The sequence below is a fragment of the Chelon labrosus genome (genome assembly GCF_963514085.1).
Source record: "Chelon labrosus genome assembly, chromosome: 23".
Taxonomy (NCBI): Eukaryota; Metazoa; Chordata; class Actinopteri; order Mugiliformes; family Mugilidae; genus Chelon; species Chelon labrosus.
In genome coordinates this window covers 9,439,076-9,457,886 of record NC_140356.1, presented here as the reverse complement: position 1 = coordinate 9,457,886, position 18,811 = coordinate 9,439,076, and the positions used below count along the sequence as shown (strand labels likewise).

At 43.4% G+C, this 18,811-nt stretch overlaps 1 protein-coding gene across 2 annotated transcripts in view; it reads left to right on the top strand.

Moving 5' to 3' along the window:
* The window catches only part of dock4b (dedicator of cytokinesis 4b), a gene marked incomplete at its 5' end in the record, with an annotated part of 120,867 nt that extends 103,681 nt beyond the window's left edge, over positions 1–17,186 (top strand). The window contains 10 exons of one of the 2 annotated variants that reach the window (XM_084573293.1): positions 39–122; positions 970–1,089; positions 1,468–1,589; positions 2,607–2,718; positions 3,438–3,519; positions 4,711–4,820; positions 8,634–8,706; positions 10,883–10,999; positions 11,701–11,762; positions 14,297–17,186. In XM_084573293.1, the coding sequence (XP_084429419.1) occupies positions 39–122; positions 970–1,089; positions 1,468–1,589; positions 2,607–2,718; positions 3,438–3,519; positions 4,711–4,820; positions 8,634–8,706; positions 10,883–10,999; positions 11,701–11,762; positions 14,297–14,752 (1,338 nt within the window). In that variant the 3' untranslated portion in view covers positions 14,753–17,186. Of the gene's footprint in view, positions 1–38; positions 123–969; positions 1,090–1,467; positions 1,590–2,597; positions 2,719–3,437; positions 3,520–4,710; positions 4,821–8,633; positions 8,707–10,882; positions 11,000–11,700; positions 11,763–14,296 lie in introns of both variants that reach the window. The other variant, XM_084573292.1, reaches the window with a different exon arrangement.
* Between the last annotated feature and the right edge of the window lie 1,625 nt (positions 17,187–18,811).

The window sequence follows — 18,811 nt, the reverse complement described above, 5'->3', positions numbered from 1 at the left end:
TGTGAGTAACAGATGTTCTGCATTTTGTCTCAAAACAGGCCTTTTTCGTGAAGGACTACATTATGAATCACCCAGAAGATAGCGAGAAGATCGGCCGACTGAGAGAACTCATGTTTGAACAGGTTAGAAATAAAAGACAAAGCCATCAGTGTGGACATTTAAGAATTGTGTAAAGAACAATTTCTAAAACTCAATTTTTGGTTACTTATCACCAACTAATATGATATATCAAGGGTAAGTGGACATTAGCCAATGTATCAGAGCAGTTAAATTATCATTCTAGCTTCAGTAATACTGTAAGGTGACATGTCACTTCTATACTGGCATGAGTCTGGCCCATATGACTCATAATTTATCTACTTTATCTCGCTACATTCCCAAGTTGTTCCTGTTAAAAATTTACAGACACTTTAACAATATATATCTTAAAGAAGCTCAACAAACTGAGGTTATCAGATAACTGGAGGTTATCAGTCACATACCCAGGATCCTGGCTTTTTAATGCTCTGTACATAAGAGCGAAAAACTGGATCCTTTAAGCTGCAGGGAGCAAGTGAAGCGACATAAGTAGAGGGCTGATACTAGACCATCTATTTGACCTAGTAAGTAGACTATATGTAGCAGTCAGAATTGCCTGCAGGTGATCAAGGGCTGATTAAGTGGTGAAAAAAGTACATTACACTAGTGATTTGGAGAGCTACTTATGGATATCAAACAACAGTAAAAAAGACAAGAATTATGGCGGCCCCAGGAGAGAGCCCTGTGGGACACCACAAAACCATAATACACCACACTATCATGTCTTAATCAGGATATAATGGTCAACTACTGTATGTGAAATGTGAAACTGAGTTTAAGTTCTATTTACGCAGGACAGAGTAATGGACAGTATTACTTATTCTGTTTCTTTTGTTTTCCACACATAAAATAGGAACTGAGGCATAAAATCTCTTTCATTTCTCCCTTCAGGCGCATATCTTGGAGTATGGCCTTGCTGTGCACGAGAAGTTTGTTCCCCAAGACATGAGACCCCTCCACAAGAAGCTTGTGGACCAGTTCCATCTCATGAAATCCAGCCTGGGTATACAGGTGAGCAACAAGCCCCGTTTGTACATCTGCAATTCAACGATGAATTCAAATATCATGTTAAACAGAAGTTCATTTAGCTAATGACTGTCGACCGTGTGTGTCAGGAAGATTAAAGTAAACTTACAAGTGTTACAACATTTTCTCAAAATTATTAACTGAAGTCTCTGGAAGCACACACTGTACGCGACAACAGAAAGCGACCGCTGTGCTCAGACTTCAGAGTAAATGACCCCTTTAGTCCTCGAAAGGGGAAAGCTACCCCTCATTAAACAAAACTTCCTTCATCTGCATACTGTGTAGTTTATTTACATACCTCACGCTGGCATAGAGAAGCCTTTAATGATGTGCACTCTCTCTTTTCCCAATTTAAAACCCCAGGAGTTCCCGGCTTATGTGCGCGCAAGCCCGGTCCACTTCACCAACGGGAGCCCGCGTACATACAGGAACTCAGTACCTAGCATCATTAGCCCAGACGGTGGCAGAGGAGTCGCCAGGCGGAGGTGATTTATTTATTTATTTATTTTTTTTGGTGCATAAAAATGTAGTTTTGCATTTTTCTTAAAACCTTTTACTTGATTTCTGGAAGGTATGTTAAATAATTCTGTCCTGTATTATGTTAAAGAGTTAAAAAATCACCTTAAGAAGCTCTCTAACTCCAGCCTCAAGAACATCTTCCTGTTGTCTCTTCTTTCTTTTGATGTGCTCCTCTTCTCTGTGACCTTTGTCCTTACCTCGCCTTTTCGTTCCTTCTTTTTTTTTTTTTTTTTTTTCTGCGTGTCCACCTCACCTTGTACGCCACACTCTATGCCTTTTCTGTCTCCTCCTTTCAGTTCCTTACTGCTCGGTGTGGGCGCGCAATGGGTGTGTGTGTGGGTGGGTTGTGGGGCGTCTGCCGGCCGGCCGGCTGGCTGGCATCCGCGGGGATGTTTCTGTGCGGCTTCAGTCGTGCCAGTAGACAGACTGTGTGTGCGTCTGTTTTGATGTGTTCAGTGACCCTGCCACTCTGTCTACCTGCGACATTCTGCCTCCACTGTCTGATCCCAGGGGGCACAGCCACAGAGAGAGAGGGAGACACTCACATCACCTCAATCTCCCTGTGACATTTTCGCGTTTTTGCTTGTTGGGTTTTGATTTTTTTTTTCATGTGTGTTTCGCAACGCAAAACCAAATTACTCTCTATCCAGGTTATCTGCTTTTTTTTATTATTATTATTATTATTTAACCTTCATATAAAAAACCTATTATGTGTTCTCTAACCTTTCTCTTACACTTTCTGCAACTTGATGAAAAGCTGTGATTAGATGCAATTATCTTCCTCTAATCTGGTATTTCTGTCTCTGTTTGTCTTTTTTTTTGCCCGTCTGTCTTTTATTGGCCTTGTGTCTGCTCACGCTGAATGTTCGGTGAGTGAACCCTCTCAAAGCTAATGAAACATAACAACCTTAACGTCGTCCTCTTTATTGAAAACCACCTGAACCGCCCCTCATTGTCTTCTCTGCCACCCGCAGCTCCCTCAGCTACCCCGCGGTAAACCGCTACTCCTCGTCCTCTCTGTCGTCCCAAGCCTCCAACGAAGTCAGTAACATCACAGGGCAGTCGGAGAGCTCGGACGAAGTCTTCAACATGCAGGTAGTGTCTCTCTCTCTGTCATACCCGCATACACGCAGCCTCTCGTACCTTCCTGCACCCCAAAGCAAACGCTCTTAAAGTAGCAGATTGAGCCCACGTCCCAGCGTTTGCCCTCCTGCTCACGACAGATTTCACTTGCGGTACTCTTTTAATCCACCCCTCTCTCTGTTCTACCCTCATTCCTCTTCTTCTCTGACCCCCTCCACTCTCTCTCTCTCTCTCTCTCTCTCTCTCTCTCTATCTTCCTCTCTTGCTTGTTCCCGAGCGTGGTCCAGCCAAGCAAATTGTCACGATTATATCAAATAAGGGCGCGCCGCTTTGTGTGGTCCGTCCAGGGAAGCCCGCTGGAGCCTAATCTAAACTAGATTTGGCCAATTCAGGAAACTGCCGACAACTCCTGGCAAGCTGTCTGCCGCACCTGGCAGGCCAGGAATAACAGAGGGGAAAACACGAGAGGAAAAAAAATAAAGGTGTTGTCAGGGATCCGAATGAAATATTACAGATTTAGCTTTGGACATTTCAGATAAAGAACAATTTTCTGACAATCACTGAACAGTTAATTCATATTTAAGGTTTCAAATCGTGCATTGCCTTGTCTTTTTTTTTAAAAAAATGGTTGTTGTAGATGAAGCCTGAATCATGTAGATAGTATAAAGAGTTAATGTTTAATATTCTGGTGATGGTAACGCTGTTGTTGTCTCTGTCTTTCCCACCTACAGCCCAGTCCGTCTACCTCGAGCCTCAGCTCCAACCATTCTGCCTCGCCCAACGTCACCAGCTCAGCCCCCTCCAGCGCCAGAGGTGAGACCCCCCTACCCCCCGAACACGACTCATTTTACAATATCATACATTGTAGGCTTTTAGCAGATATTTCACTCCGGGGTGACTCACGCCGAGGCCCGACAGGCCCACCCTCTGACCTTTCAGCGACACGATGTTCTCTCGAGCCGCGGCGGCGTCCTGTCTGGCGAGGTTAGCGGGGTTAGATGACAGCCGGGGATAAGCGCGGAGGAGGTAGACTGTGCGATTAAAAAAAAAAAAAAGAAAAAAAAAGGAGAACATCGAGGAGGGAGGACTGAATGGAAAGTGAGAGCCGGGAAAACAGAGAGAATACAGAATGAGCCCGGATAAAAAATGAAATGGGCTGAGACAAAAAGAAACATGGAGCCGGTGAAAATGCAAGACAGCGCAAGAGAGAGTGAAAGATGATTACAGCTGTGCGGAGTATCCCTCTTGGACCTCAACACAATCTCCTGCCCGGGCCTGCCTCGGTCATCCAGGCCTCCTCTGCGCTGCACTTTGAATGTCTAATGCCTCCTCTTGCTCTTATCTCGATGTGTTCTACTGTGTAAACGTGTTTCTCCTGATCCCCATCATAAAAAGTAAGAATATATGAAGACATTTATGGAAGAGTATACACTCCCCTTTGGCAAGCTGCTGACAGCGGGCGGCGCCCTTATAAAAGTGCCCTCTGTCTACCCATAAAGCCTGTCGAGAATTATTGCTACTGTGGTGCTAGCTGAATGGAAGCCAGCGATGGGGATCTCATCCTCGTATGATAGTCTTCCAAGTGCCATCACATTTGCTAATGGATCAAGATCTACACAAAAGCCGCGGCAGCTACGAAAAGGAAGCGTCTGCATGTGTGGGCTTTTCGTATGTTGCTGTGCTGAGTTGTAGCGCTCGTCTCTTGTTGCGATTGTCTGGTGCAACATAAGGAGGGAGGTTAGGAGGAGTGCGGAGGGGTGTGTGTAGGAGGGGCGAGGCCATTTATCATGTTGCGGAGCTAGTGAGGCTGAAAGAATGGTGGAGAGGCTTGGAGGGAGAAAGAGAGAGATTGGCCTTTCCTGATTGCCCGTATTTGCGGGTAATAGCCTAACACCTTGCTGCCGCTTGGTCCCTTATGTGTTTGCGCATGCTCTTGTGTGTGTGTGTGTGTGTGTGTGTGCTTGTGTGTGTCTCTGCGCTAACATTTCACACCGTCCATTTCAGGTTCACCTCAGATGGCAGAGAAACACAAGCATTCCAGAGAAAACGCCTGTCTGTCTCCACGAGAGAGGCCGGTCAGTGCCATCTTCCCCAACCCGCTTGACCCGTCTCAGGTTAGCACACACACACGCACATCCATCTATGTACACATTTAACAGTTGTATAGATGCCAGAGTGGCGGAGTGGTGCAGTAAAACGCCCTCAGTATGGTATAGTATACACTGATCAGCCACAACATTAAAACCACTGACAGGAGAAGTAAATAACATTGACCATCTCGTGACAATTCAATGTTCTGCTGGGAAACTTATGGACCTGGCATTCGTGTGGATGTTACTTAGACATGTAGCACCCACATAGACCCCATAGTAGTGTAGTATAGTATAGTATAAAACCAAATGCCCACCAGAGTATTTTTTTTAAAGGGAAAGTGGGTAGAGAAAAAAATTAGACAAATAATGAGTCTTTGACCTTTCAGTAAAATGGAAGAAATCTCTGCAGAAAGCTTGAAAGCGCCTCACCGTCTCAAGTAGTTCGAAGTGTTCTTTAACCAAAAGAAATTAATGGATTGAAAATGCAGTGTAATGGGTTGCTGGAGTTTTTTTTTTACTTTTTATTTTATTGTTTCCCGTGGGGTGTCATAATGGCCTTTCACATATTGGCATAAATGAAGGATAGCAAGGAGAGCTAGAGTCATTATTTCCGGAAATAAAAGTCCCATTTACTTTCTGAATAGATAATGTGAGGTGACTTTAAGCTTAAGGTGAAATCGTTAGTAGTAGTAAAAAAAAAAAATTAACATAAGCTGCATTTGCACTGTAGGAATTTTCCCCAGGTACTAGGAACCTTTGATGGTACGTTTCCAACACTGTGGCTGGGGTGTATTTTTAAGTTCCAGGGAAAATTATTAAACCCCTGCAAAGTCCTTGCTCAATAAAGTCCCTTATTTAAAGTATTTAAAGTTCCTGGGAGTATGGGTGCTTGGTGGAAATATGGGTATGGTACAGGAACTAGCCCAGTAAGAAAATAAGGTCCAAGCCCTGCTCTGTGAGAGTAGTACTTTTCGAAAGTGCAGGAACTTTAGGGGTGGGGCTTGCAGTGCTCTCAGCATTTTATTTCAGCCACTGTCTTGGTGTAGAAATCTGGTTATGTTGAGTCTAACGTTCTCGTTCTTTAAGCTGTTCTGGAAGCACAGTTCCTTAATGAAAGTTCCTGGGACTAAAAGTTCTGTGTGCTATGAGTGTAAACATGGCCACAGATCAGGAACTAGGGCAAAAATAAGTACTACTTTAACAGAACAGGAAAACAGTCGTAGGTACAAAATTGTACGCACATAAAAACACAAAAGTGAGAACTTAACCACAGTACCCACGGTGGATTTTGGCAAGAAACACCCAAGCTTGAAATCTTGTTTCATGCGTCACTAACATGAGGCAAAAGCAGAGGATTACAGTGTCGAGAAAATCGATAACATAATCTGCAGCTTAAATCACTTGGCTTTTCAATTCTGGGTCTTCTTTTGAATGAGCTCTGAAGCTACGGTGCTGTGTTGTGTTCCCAAAGTCAAAACGCTGTTGTGCAGGACTGTTCCACAGGACTGACCAGAGTCACATGTTTCCATATCGACTGAACACTTCCACAACCAGTGATCCCTCCAACATCATGACACTATACACTGTTAACGGGTTTATTCATCTGACTAGGGTGTGCTAGGGTAATTTTTTCCAAGTGTGTGTTTGTCATTTAAACAAAAAGACAAAATAAGAAGCAGGTCTATATTTGTCCAGCACTGCAGCCACCCATCAGGTGCATACTGGGCCAGAAAACAAAGTCACCTTTCTAATGTGCGATATATCTCAACGGGTGACTTATGTTGGGGAGGGAGGGAGGGGAGGCCTCCCGGACGAGGGCGCATGCCGTGAGACCTTTTGTAGCTGAGAAGTGCAGTTTTTCAAGAGCAGCTGATGTTACTGATGTTTTATTAAAGTCGGGTAGTCTAGCTCTGCCTCATTCCTGTAAAAAAAAAATAAAAAATAAAAAAGCATTCCTGCACAGCAAGCTAATGTTGCGACAATAACAAGAGCCGACAAGAACAACGTGATATTGCACTTCCTTTTCTAGCTGAAGGACGGCATGTAACACAATCACACACTTCACCCGCAGTGACAAAGCTACGGTAGCAGAAAAATAATGCGCCGGCTCTTCGAGGCCATTCGTCTTTTTTGCGGTCGGCGCGGCCGCTTTTTGGCACCTGTTCACTTGCCTCTCGTACCCCGTTGGCGTTGAATCCCGCAGAGGAACCGATTTCGCTATTGGCTGCTAAAGGAATGTTGTCGATTAGGAACGCTGATCGCTTGTATCGCATGCTGTAATGGGAGCAGAATGATCTTTTAAACCAGAAATCTCATTTAAATCAATCAGGGGCCGTATTCCTAAAGATTCTTAGCGCAAAGAGTTGCTCCTAGTGGCCAAATTTTAAGATAATTCTTAGAATCATGATGTTTTCTAAGAGTGCTCCTGAGGTGAGGTCTGTTAAGAGCAGGGAGGAGGACTTTTAAGAGGCTTAGGAATTTCTTAAGCCGAGGAGAAAATGGTGGAAAGGAGGCGTTTATCTGTTGTGCTATATTTTCCCATGCCTGCTTCTTGGCTTGTAGTGTGACACTGGGGCCAAAGCTACCTCTCAAAACGCTCTCATTGACCAGTCGAGCCAAAAGCAAAACACGTTCCTCTTTCCAGTTGGGTTTCAGATACGATACGATACGATACGATAGGACTTTATTCATCCCCGTGGGGAAATTAGGGTGTTAGCGGCAGGGAACAACATTGCAAGATACAAAAAAGATACAAAAAATAGAATAAGGTAGACAAGAGAAACTATATAAAAGTAAATTCGTCATGGTACAAAAAATATTTACATATTGCATCAGGTTTTCAGTAGCTAACCAACCAGAAGTTGGGTTTCCTACTTCTTTTCTTCTCCATCGCTGCTCGGTTTGTGGAAGATTTGAACGCCAACCAGCACTGCTTCTCATGGGCCGGTTAGCAATCACAGAAACTGATGAAAGCTGAGCTGTTTTACCAAATACCCAATGGATGAAGTGCAAAAATTAGTGCAAGTGGGCCTGAGTTTTTACACATTTTGTAGGATTTTAAAATTTAGATTTTCTTTTTATGTAAAATAGTATTTATAATTACACAGTCTTCGTAGAGATTAGATTCTATTATTAAGTCTATTGATTTGACGGTCTATTCTATGCCCATTATCACCAATATATATTTTTATCTAGCTTTTAGGATCAACCAATCACACCTTCTGAAATGATGACTCATACCTAGCAACGGGGTCAACCACACCTCCTTACTAAGATAAGAGTTTCTGTCCATTCCTTGCTCAGAGTTCTCTGAGAATTTTCTGGAGTCACTCCTAAGCTAAGACTTCTAGCTAGGACATTTTTAGGCTAAGTTAGGAGCTCTCTGAGAGGATCTTTTCAATTAAATTAAATTTCCAGGAAATGAAAGAGAAGAAGAAGCGTCTTACTTTACCCTCAATATTGACGACATTCAACAGAAACAGATGCCCAAGACAACCCATGTTTTCAACGCTGCTGCCTATATTTTCCAACTCTTCCTTAAACAACTCATTCTTTTGCAATTTCTGTCCATCCCAGAAACTCCCATAATTGGATCAAGCATTTCCATTGCCATTAGGTGCTAATATTTTCCCCTTGAACTTTTGTCTCAAGTGGCTTGACGGCCACACTTCTATTCTAATTAGTAGCGGACTCCTTGAGTCGGTGATCAAATCCGACTCTGCTGCAGTCCAATCAAGAAATCTTCTGTGCCTTCCAGGTTCTTTATCTCTATGTAGACATATTAACATGTTGTGTGTGTTTGACAGTAACATAGATGATCTCTTCTTTGTGCAGAGAGCTCCCCCTCATCAGATAGGCGACACCACTTTACCAAGGAGTGACCCCAACCTCTCAGCACCGGATAAAGGTAAAAACTCTTCTAGTGTGTTTAGCATATTTTCATCCCCTTCACTTGAACGCGCCGAGGCCTTGTCCACTCAGGACTCTCAAAAACCCTCGAAAATACGCTCTCACCTCGCTGGGGCATCCCCTCCAGTGAACGTATAACGCAGACACTCTCGTTAAGCGTACGCCAAAGTATACATTATATTGTTTTCTGAGCTCATTGTCTTCAATTAAAGCGCCGTTTGTTCTCGTTCCTCATTACAAGTCCCCAGCATGTGTCCATTAATCGCGGCCCCTGCAGAGAGTGAGCCTCCTCGCTGTAGTGGAGCACGGTTGCTGGAAGCAGCAGTTAACGGGCCGGCGCTCGCGAAAGCCGTCCACGGCGGCGACGGCGGCGACCGTCGTCTCCGCGGACGTGCGGCGCGTGTGACAGCTTGACCACGGAGTGACTGGAGGCGTCTGGTTTCGCGCAGCTGCTCCGGAGAGAGAGCCGCTCCTCAGAAAACAAGTCCACTGTCTAGATAGGAGCTTTCCGTCATCCCTCATCCCTAAAAGAGTGACCAAAGAGCAGGTGCTACCCCCGCAATGACGACGGATGCGTGATTGGAAAAAAACACACTTGTGAATATAGACAGAAAAAAACCTACCTGTCCAATTCTCTTTAAAATATACCAGAAAAGTTTCTCTGCGCTCTTAAAAATCTCTCATAAGTTTTTTTTTTTTTCCACCTGTTAACGCTAGAACTGTTTGCAAGATAATCAGCGGGGATCGCGGAAGAGACGCCTTAAAATAACGAGTGGGGATGTGACAGCTTCCTCGCGACTCGCGCACAAACACACACCTTTCGCTGTGATTCTGGTGTGATGTGTAAATAATGCAGCGAGAGGTAACATGCACTGCCACAATATGGTGACATGACACCTTTATGCGCATAACAATAATAAAAGGTGCTAGAATTTACACAAAAGCTGTGATTGTATAAGCGTTTTTTTTATTATATATATATATTTTTTTGAACCTCTAATTATAACCCCAGATACGTATAACACGCGCTATTTTTCTTTTTTAAAAAAAAGTGTTTTTGAGCCTGTTCAGTCGCTGAGTGACCCGGCCAACACCTCTTGCTGTGGTTTCACTTGTCTGATTGCATTTTATTTTTACAGACTTGTACTTGAAGTAGTTCCAAGTCTAGAAGCGGCCGCCGGAGAGCTAAACGTTTGATTGAATGCGCCTCTCGACATTAAGCGGCGACAATCTGAAACGTCTGTGTGAGGGGTGGTGTTAAGTTTGTTTCTGTTTTACAGTTTTATTCCTTTTTATAGAAGCATCAACAATCAGGAAACGTGATTACCCCGGTTTCACAGCGAGTGGTTGTCAAAAGCTACGTCTAAAGTCCACTCCACCGTTCAGACACAAGCCTCCTGAGTTGTTAACTGCACTGCAGTGCCAAAAACACAGCCTGGGTTCTTCCAACACGTTTAAGCTCCGAATTGAACAAAAGGGCACTTTGACCCCCGGTAAGCTGACAACAGCACACAGACACCCAATGCAAATTGAGGTGCACTAGAAACAACGCTGCTTATCTGCACAATGCGTAACGTACACGGCGATGCAACGCAGTAAACTAAGAGCGCGCTCTAAAACTGAGTTAAAAGCGAGAGTGAAAAGACAAAAGAGGCGACCAGATGGGAGCTTTCGTTACGCAACACTCTGATCATACCGGTCCCACTTCGGATAAAAAAAAAGTCACGCGTGGAAGAATGCATCGGGACAATAGAGGATACCAGCAGAGTTTTAAATTCAAAAACATCTTTATGTATTTTACGACGGCTCCAAAAATCCGTCTGTTTGGATGTGTTTTGATCCACTCTGATTGACAGTGAGCAAACAACCCAGAAATTGCCATCGGCCTCTGATTGAGGATTTGCTGGAGTATGAGATAAAGCATTATTTGGACTCGGCACAGATTTATAAAAAAAAAAAAAAAAAAAACTACATAAATCTGTCATGTGTAATAACTGAGAGTTTTCTAGGATGAGGTTTTCTCAGGAAGCGGTTTAATAAGCGACAACCAGACGTCTCCACTCATCATCTCACCGTCCATCGAGATGTGCATGACTCCACTGTGTTCTCATGTTGTCGTGTGTAACCCATGACCTGTGATGTGATGACTTGTGATGTTTTTGTGTGCTGTAAAGTGAGACCCACGCCCAGTAGTTGGAGCCTAGACAGTGTCAAAGAGGGCGCTCCGTCCTTCTCTGACTCTGTCGGCAAGTTGCTCTGCCCTCCCGTCCCTCCTAGGCCACCGTACTCAGGTAAAGTGGCCGATCGCGACGAAACCTCCGCTGAAGAATGATACTAATTTTCCAGTCTGACTTCTGACACCTGGTGCTCCCACCACCTCTTCCTACTAAAGCTTTTCCACCTCCTGGCTTTTGGCGTTGTTTTCATGCTAACCAGCTTGAATTGCTAACCTTTTATGAGACGCTTTAGTTCAGCTGAAAATCTCTGTTGACTCTGAGAAGACTGAGACAAATTGAAATTCCAGTCAATTCCCAGATTCATGTTTTTTCCTTTCGGCCCCCTTGAGAAATGCACGTCATTACTTTTCAACAAGACTCTTCTCCCCTATCAACTCAAGCTGTGTTTTAGTTATTTGCTTATTTACAGATGCAACAGACTTGACTTAAATCCCCCAGCGTTCACTGACGTATCCCACCGCCCGGCAGCATAACAAGCAGATGGAATTATTTTATTATTTTCTCTTTCCTCTCCTCCTCTTCTGCCCTCATTGCATAGAGCGGTAACAGCTGCTGGATGTAGAAACAGCTTAGGGCAGGCTAAAGGACCTGCAGAACAACATCAGCGCTCATTTGAGTCATTGATGCTTTAAGCCACTGGCCCTCTCAGCTCTGTGCGTGTACGTTTGCATGACTCAGCGCCGTGTCATCCCGGTGAATGGAAGGAAACGCTCTCTAATTTGTCCTCTTTTATCCCCCTCTCTGGCTGTCAGCAGGCTCCTCGGCTAAAAACATGAGGTCGCAATCTCCCGCCCCGACGTCCAGATCGCCGCAGAAGGTTGGTTCCGTTCCTGTCTCTGTTCATTTTCTCACCCCCTTCCTCTTACATCCTACCGGACGGCCTCCGCCCTCCTCCGTGTTGACCATTACCTTTGCGTCACTGCCCAGTGAAGCTGTTAACTGCTGCTGATTTATGTTTTTTTTTTAATGCCGCGGCCGTCCCGAAGAGGCCCCGGAACGAGCCTGGCCGGAGGGCATTCACCGCATTAGCTGAACGCACACCTGTTAGGCGCCAACTGTCACCCGTGTGTGTGAATTCGAGCTCGGGGAGGGTGTCACCTGCCCTGTTAGCCTTAAAATATGCAGCACCAGATGGATTTACTTAGCTCGTAAATCCAATTTCAAAGATGGATTCCCGTTTGTAATTTCCTTTACTATTAACGTGACGAGCCCAAGTATCTAATATCTTTGACCTCCGTGCGTTCTCTATATTTATCTACAGATAAACTGATTACTCTCGCTTTGTCTCCAAGCTCTGATGTATTGCTAATGAGCCTCTTAGTTGTTAATACCAGTCTGCTCAAGCAGAAGAAGTCCAGGAGAGGTTAACTGAACGCTGAGTGAGCTCCTAATGAGGGTAAAAAGTTGTTTTGAAACACACTTTTCAACCGAAGCTCATCTTCTGCAAACTATCTTTTCTTTTTCTCATTTCTTTTTTTGCGGGCCTGTGACAAGGGATAGTGATCCCACATTTGTTGCAGGCGATGCCTCCTTACGTGTGACAACTAGCAAGGCTGTAGTGGTTCTTGTGTGTGAAATAGAAAGAAAGAAAGAAGAGGAAGAAAAACTCCAGATACCAAAGTGTGAGTGACAGCCTGGCACTCAGCATGCTCCGTCAATCAGACTTGTGCGTGCTGAAGTGTGTTGCCACGTTTGTTTTTTGTGTGTGCGCGCGCGCGCGAGCTGTGGCAATAGAAGAGGCCTGGAGTGAAAGTACCGAGCTGCCCATCACGGCGCAGCCGGAGACGGATCCTCTGCGGACCTCCGGCAAGGCCCCATTATCCGGCACGCGGGCGCGCGCACACCCGCCGAACGCACACATCAGTCTGTGCAGCCGGGGGCCCATTACCAGACCACAATCCCCAGGACAGTGGGGAACCCACAGAAAACACATGGTGCCAGTCTGACAGGGCTCATTTCCAGAGGTAGAAAAATCTGTAAAAGCTCCTCCCTGGAAATCTGGGTCAGGAGTTTAAAGCACTTGTCAGCGGCGTATTAAATACAAGGATTTTCACAATGCAGTGTTTGTCCACTTGTGCATATCAAATGGATACCTCTCTTTGTGCATGCCTTCTGTTGTATGAACAAAACAGCCCCACTGATCAACTGCATACTCCACTAGATCCAATTAAGTTCCAGCAGATATAAAGACAGCATGGTGTAATTGCTTAGAAAAACATTTTGATGAGCGATCAGATTTTCCCGCGGCCGGGAGAAGTGCAGCATATTGTGTTTTTTCGACTGGGCGCGCAGGGTCGGTTGATGGAGTGGAAAAACCTGGCCCTCTCAGTCTGCTCACTGACTGCGCTTTTTAAAAAGTTATTTATTGTCGCTGTATGGCTGTGTCAGCAAACATGTTGCAGTAACATAATAGGGGATGCGTACGGTGTGGCCGCACTCTTATCCTGACTGACTCTTTGAGATGCTAAATATGCAGGGGTAATTCCCTGCTTTGTTATGCGCTATCTTGGAGGAAAATGCTCCCCAAACATTGAATTTTTTCTGTTCTTATTTAGCATTTTCAGCTAAAATCTAGGATTGAAAATATGTTTTTCTCCCCCTTTTCTTTTAAAGCACCACTGTACAGGATTTAGTGCCTCCTAGTGGTGAGGCTGTGTATGGCATGCTGTTTCTGCTATAATAGATCCTCTTCAAATTGCACAACCGGTCCTTTGAGGATTGTACTCTTCGATCGGCAAAGGGGGAAGCAAGCCCGTATATTTGGTTGAAGACAGAGGAGCGACAGAAAAAAAGCCAACTTAACTTCGCCGTCTCGCCCGACACATAGCGACAAGTATCGGATGTCAGCTGGTCCCGTCATTATGCCTTCTTCCATTGAAAATGTGTTGTAGCTTATGGTTCTCTCACTTCTAGTGTGAACACACCAATAGTGTTAATGGCTTTTTTATCAGTTGTTCCCAACCTTAAGTTAGAAATTGTGCAAGAAAACTAATATTCTTACGACTTCATTCAAATTTTGTTTTTACTTCAGGCCACTAAGATCTTTCAGATTCATCAATCTAAAAAAACTCTAGTAGAAATTGCTTGATTTTCTGGTTAAAAGTCCCAGGTCTTGGTGACAAAGCCCTCATGCGCAATCAAACATCACTGGAAAAAGGTGAAAGGTTAAGTCTCTGGTTGTTTTAAAGGTCCATTAGGTCGTTCATTGAACAAAATTAACTTTAAGGCTGCAGATGAATTGATGAAAGCAAAGAAGCCAAAAAGGTTTTGAATCACTGCCTTGTACAATGTGTGGTAGCTTACACTGCAGAGTCTGATATGGTTTCATTACCTCTCTCTCTCTTTCTCTAGACCACAGTGCCACCTTTCACTCCATCTCCCACTGAGTGCCAGTCTGCCAGCCTGGTCTCCAACTCCCCCGTCCTGTCCGGCAGCTACAGCAGCGGCATCTCCTCCCTCAGTCGCTGTAGCGTGTCAGAAGCTTCTGGCACCGAGCTGCCTGCTGGTGACCATCCTCCCCACCCGCTGCCCCCGCCCGCCACCTTGCCAAACTCCATCTCCAGCAGCTCGGACGAGCCGATCCGCAGAGAGAACAAGACGCCGCCGCCCTACAGCGTGTACGAGAGAAACAACCCGCGCAGGCCTGTGCCGCTGCCCCACAGCCTGTCCATTCCCCCGCAGACGGACCCCCCGGCCCTGCCGCCCAAGCCTCACCAGCTCCGCACAGGTAGCATGAAGCTGGACGGGACCGCCGACCCTCGGGTTCCCAGACCGAGGCCTCTGCCCAGGAAGGTTTCCCAGCTATAGGTGCTGGTTTAGAAGGAGGTGGAAGAAACAAACACACTGGCGTATTTTGCACTTTTCTACTTGGCACTCACTTTTTTTGTGATCTTCAGTTTGGCATTCCTGACCTACACTCCAATAAAAGACCTCTAGATTAACAAGCAGTCAAAGGACTGAAAAAACTGTCAGAAGAAGGTTTTGTATTTACTAGAGGGCATTGACTTGACTCGGTCATTCCGCACTTTTAGCTCTAGTACGTACATTAGCTCACCACGGTCAGTCGTAACATAATGTTTACCAGAACACTCTGATAGATGTAATAATCTCAAATATATGTATATTAGTATATATGAGAATTGTTTTTTGCCTTAAGTATTGGAAACAGAGTCTTTTATCTGTGAGTCTTGCACGTTTTTTTTTTTATTTTAACATCTCAGTATATTTGTATACTGTACGGCTAAAAAAGGTGCTAGAGGCCTCGAGTATGCATTTCAGTGAAGTGTAGTAGACAAGGGTGTGTTCCCATAGTATTACCCACACAGGCAATGGTACAAAAATGTCCAAATTCCAACTTTTGCTTACAGGAATCAAAAGTTGATTCTCTAATTCTTGCATTTCTCACACGACTTTACGGTTCTGACCATATTTGGTCATCTTTAGGCAGTTATGTAAAACGTTTGGTGACTTTGCCACTGCGATGGCTGCAGATTTGATATTATTAAAGGTATTAATATCAGCCATTTATGCCAGGCTCAGACTACAGGCGATTTGGGCCAATTTATTCCCTTTCCTGACAAAGAAATCATGTGCTGACCTCATTTGGTACCAAGGTTTGAGCCAAGATTATGTGGTAATTTTAGGGTTTACGGATGCGCTCATCGAGTTCACACCAGTTGAAATCAACCGTGTTTAGTATTTACGATTTCAATATCTGCACGGAGCAGTTGACATTTTAGCCTTTCAGCTAACGTTAGCTAGCATACAACTGTGGATAGATAATGAAACCGAGATCCACACTCCTTCAGAGCCTTCTGCTTTGGATTACTTTACAGTCTTTTCCTTCTTCTTGCTTGTTTGGTGTTTTGTAAACCGGCTCGCAGTTGCATTACTGCCACCTACCAGACTGGACTGTGACTCAGTATAAGAAGTTGCTGCACAGCATTCTCATTTTGTTTACACCCACCCTTGAGATCCCATGAGTGCTACTTTTTATGCGCCCGGATCTGTTATGATAATCCTGTAGTGTGTGTTGCACTCTGATTTCCAAATCAGGTAGGATTTTCAACTTCATGTAGTCTGGGCCCAGGCTTTACCAAAAATGGCCCCCATTAACAGTGAGATGATGAGTGGGTTTGTGCATCTGCATGCATAGAAACTGAATTTGACCCGGTCAGTTGCCGTTTATGTGAGCACACCCTATTCCTCCTGCATGATGTACATGACAACAGATCTTTATGGGGGGGTTAACAAGTATTGTGCCAAAGGAAACTGAATAATGTCCTGTAAAGAAATATTTACTTTTATTTTCAAGGACCTGGGATCAAGAAGCTTGAAAATACTCGTCTCAAAAGGCATTTTTAAGATTTTTTTTTTTTTTTATTACCTGAATATCCAATATAATCTCTAACCAACTGATCAGACGTAAATCTAGACAAGCACAAACGAAAAGATTTCCTCATCTGCATTTTGACCAGTACTGTTATTACGAAGTCTTTATTTGATGGAAACAGTAATTGGAAGAGAGACTTACTGTCAGCAGTGACCTTAAAACACATGAGGACCGATATTTTGCTGGAGAAATATTTACAAACTAATCATTGTCAAATATTTGTACAGTTGAGATTTGCTTTCTGTTTGATTCAAAAGACGGACGTGTGTTGACTGCACTATGAATAGATGCTCAGATCAACCGCGCCATGTTGCGTTGCTGCAGTGACGTAAATGTTCTGTGGCAGATTTCACACAGTTTTGTAAAATAGAGGACTTTTTGGCATAAAATATTCACCAATAGAACATTTCTTCGGGGGGTGGGAGATGTGTGTGGGGCGGGGTAGCTTTAGTATTGTTTGTATGTTTGATTTTTGTATTTCTTGATTTGTTGTGAATTTTTGAGATTAAAATCTTCACATTAATCAGTACTTGAGAACCTGTAAATTATATGATGAGATTAATGTAAGTATGCCAAATATAAAAATTTGTGTATTGCAATTAATGTAAATATGGTGTTTTTAACAAAATGTAGCTATAACAATTTACAGCTTTGAATGTAATGTTGAAGCAGCAAATTATTATTATAAATGTTCAAACTTTTATGGTTTTGTGAGTGTAGAAAAACTATGGTCATGCATAATGACTTCTAACTCATTTACAAGTTCAATAAACTGCCCAATGTAATACAAATGGACTGACTGACCCATTTTTACCGTATGAGACTCAAACTCACTTGGGGAATCCTCAATGAAAGATGGTCGCTATAAGATGTGAAAATTTTACATCAGTAAAGCTTTTAATCTCATGAAAACACATCGACTTGGCAATGTATGGAGGAAAAAAGCTGCTAAAAAATAAGTAAATGGTTCAAAAGTATATAAAAAATAATAAATGTAGAGATTAATTTATGAAATATGGCATAAATTTAAAATTCTGTATGATTTTCTTCCTCTATTTACCTTTATAGTAAGCCTCCTATTTATTTAGATTCTCATTTATTTTATTTAGTCATGTATTCATATTTAACTGTAATTGTTACAAATTTGTATTTATTTCTATAATATTCTCTTTGAATTCTTTGCCATTTAAGTATGTTTTCTTTTTAATTTTCTTTGAAAAGCATTTCCGCTTCATCATCCAAACAAGCTACGTTCATTATTCAAATCATAGACTGTAATATAAAGATGGACGGTGGATCAAGCTCCTCAAAAGTGAAGCCAAAATAAGTAGAGCTCCCCCTGGTGTCTGGTTGCAGTATAGGTCATAAGCTCCACCTCCTCCATGTTAGTGGATGGGACTTGGGTCAAACTAAAACACTAAATCAAATAATATTTTTCAAGGATAGTTTCTCTCATTTTTCTGATAAGATTCCTTTTAGTTAGTTATTTGACTTAACAGAAACAGGATGCGACCTCATGATGGCTACTAGTTGCCATGCCAACTGCTTCATTACCACAGTATTAAACAAAATCGAGTGAGTCTGGCGGAAGTGTGGGCGGGGCATCGATAACGCGGCTCCGCGTGGCGCCACTCTCAGACCGTACTGCGCAGACTCTGACTCCAAACTCGCGGGAAACTCGCATCAGTTTGGCCAATGTAAGGGAGTGTGGACGCCTTGTCCTTATTTACATACAGCTTTATTCAAATCAGCTTCATGAAATTTAGGCATAATTAACAAAATGAACAAAAAGCAAACATTTGTGCTTTTCTTACATGTCTGGAAGCCTTCCATAAAAGAGACGTATACCCCACAAGGTTAGGAGATTAAAGATCGCTTCTTTCCGGCGAAGGAAGCAGGAAGTGATTTATGGAGGCAGGGGAAGTAGCAATCATGGATTTAGCAATCAATCCCCGGCGGGAACCATGTTCAATGTAAATCTGCCACCGCTTGAAAGCACAGTTAGCGAGAAAGATTTTTTTTCTTGGCACCGTGTTTAAACCTGATCTGGTAAAATACTGTGGACAGTTTCCTGTTCTGCTTGGGTGGACTATTCATTTGGACTTCCTTGGGAGTGTCTCACTGATCAGGTAAGATCAATTATCTGCTCCGTGATCCATGAAATGTGCCTGTGACACTTTTTAAATGGCAGCATCGATCTTTTTTGGAAAACTAATTTGTTTGCTAACTGGTTTATTTATCAGTTTGGTCCTAATTGCCAGTGCTTTATTTATTTATTTCATTTTATTTTTCTGGGGACTGCTGTAGATTAATAATACAGCAACGTGCAAATGCCTGTTTAGTTTTATGTTGACATATTAGTGTTAGCTTAACTTTTACCTGTGCTAACCGGAATTTTGGAGCTCTACCTGTTAGCTCTGGCTTGTATATTAGCATAGCTGCTACATTAGAGGCTAACGTCAGATTTCTGGCTT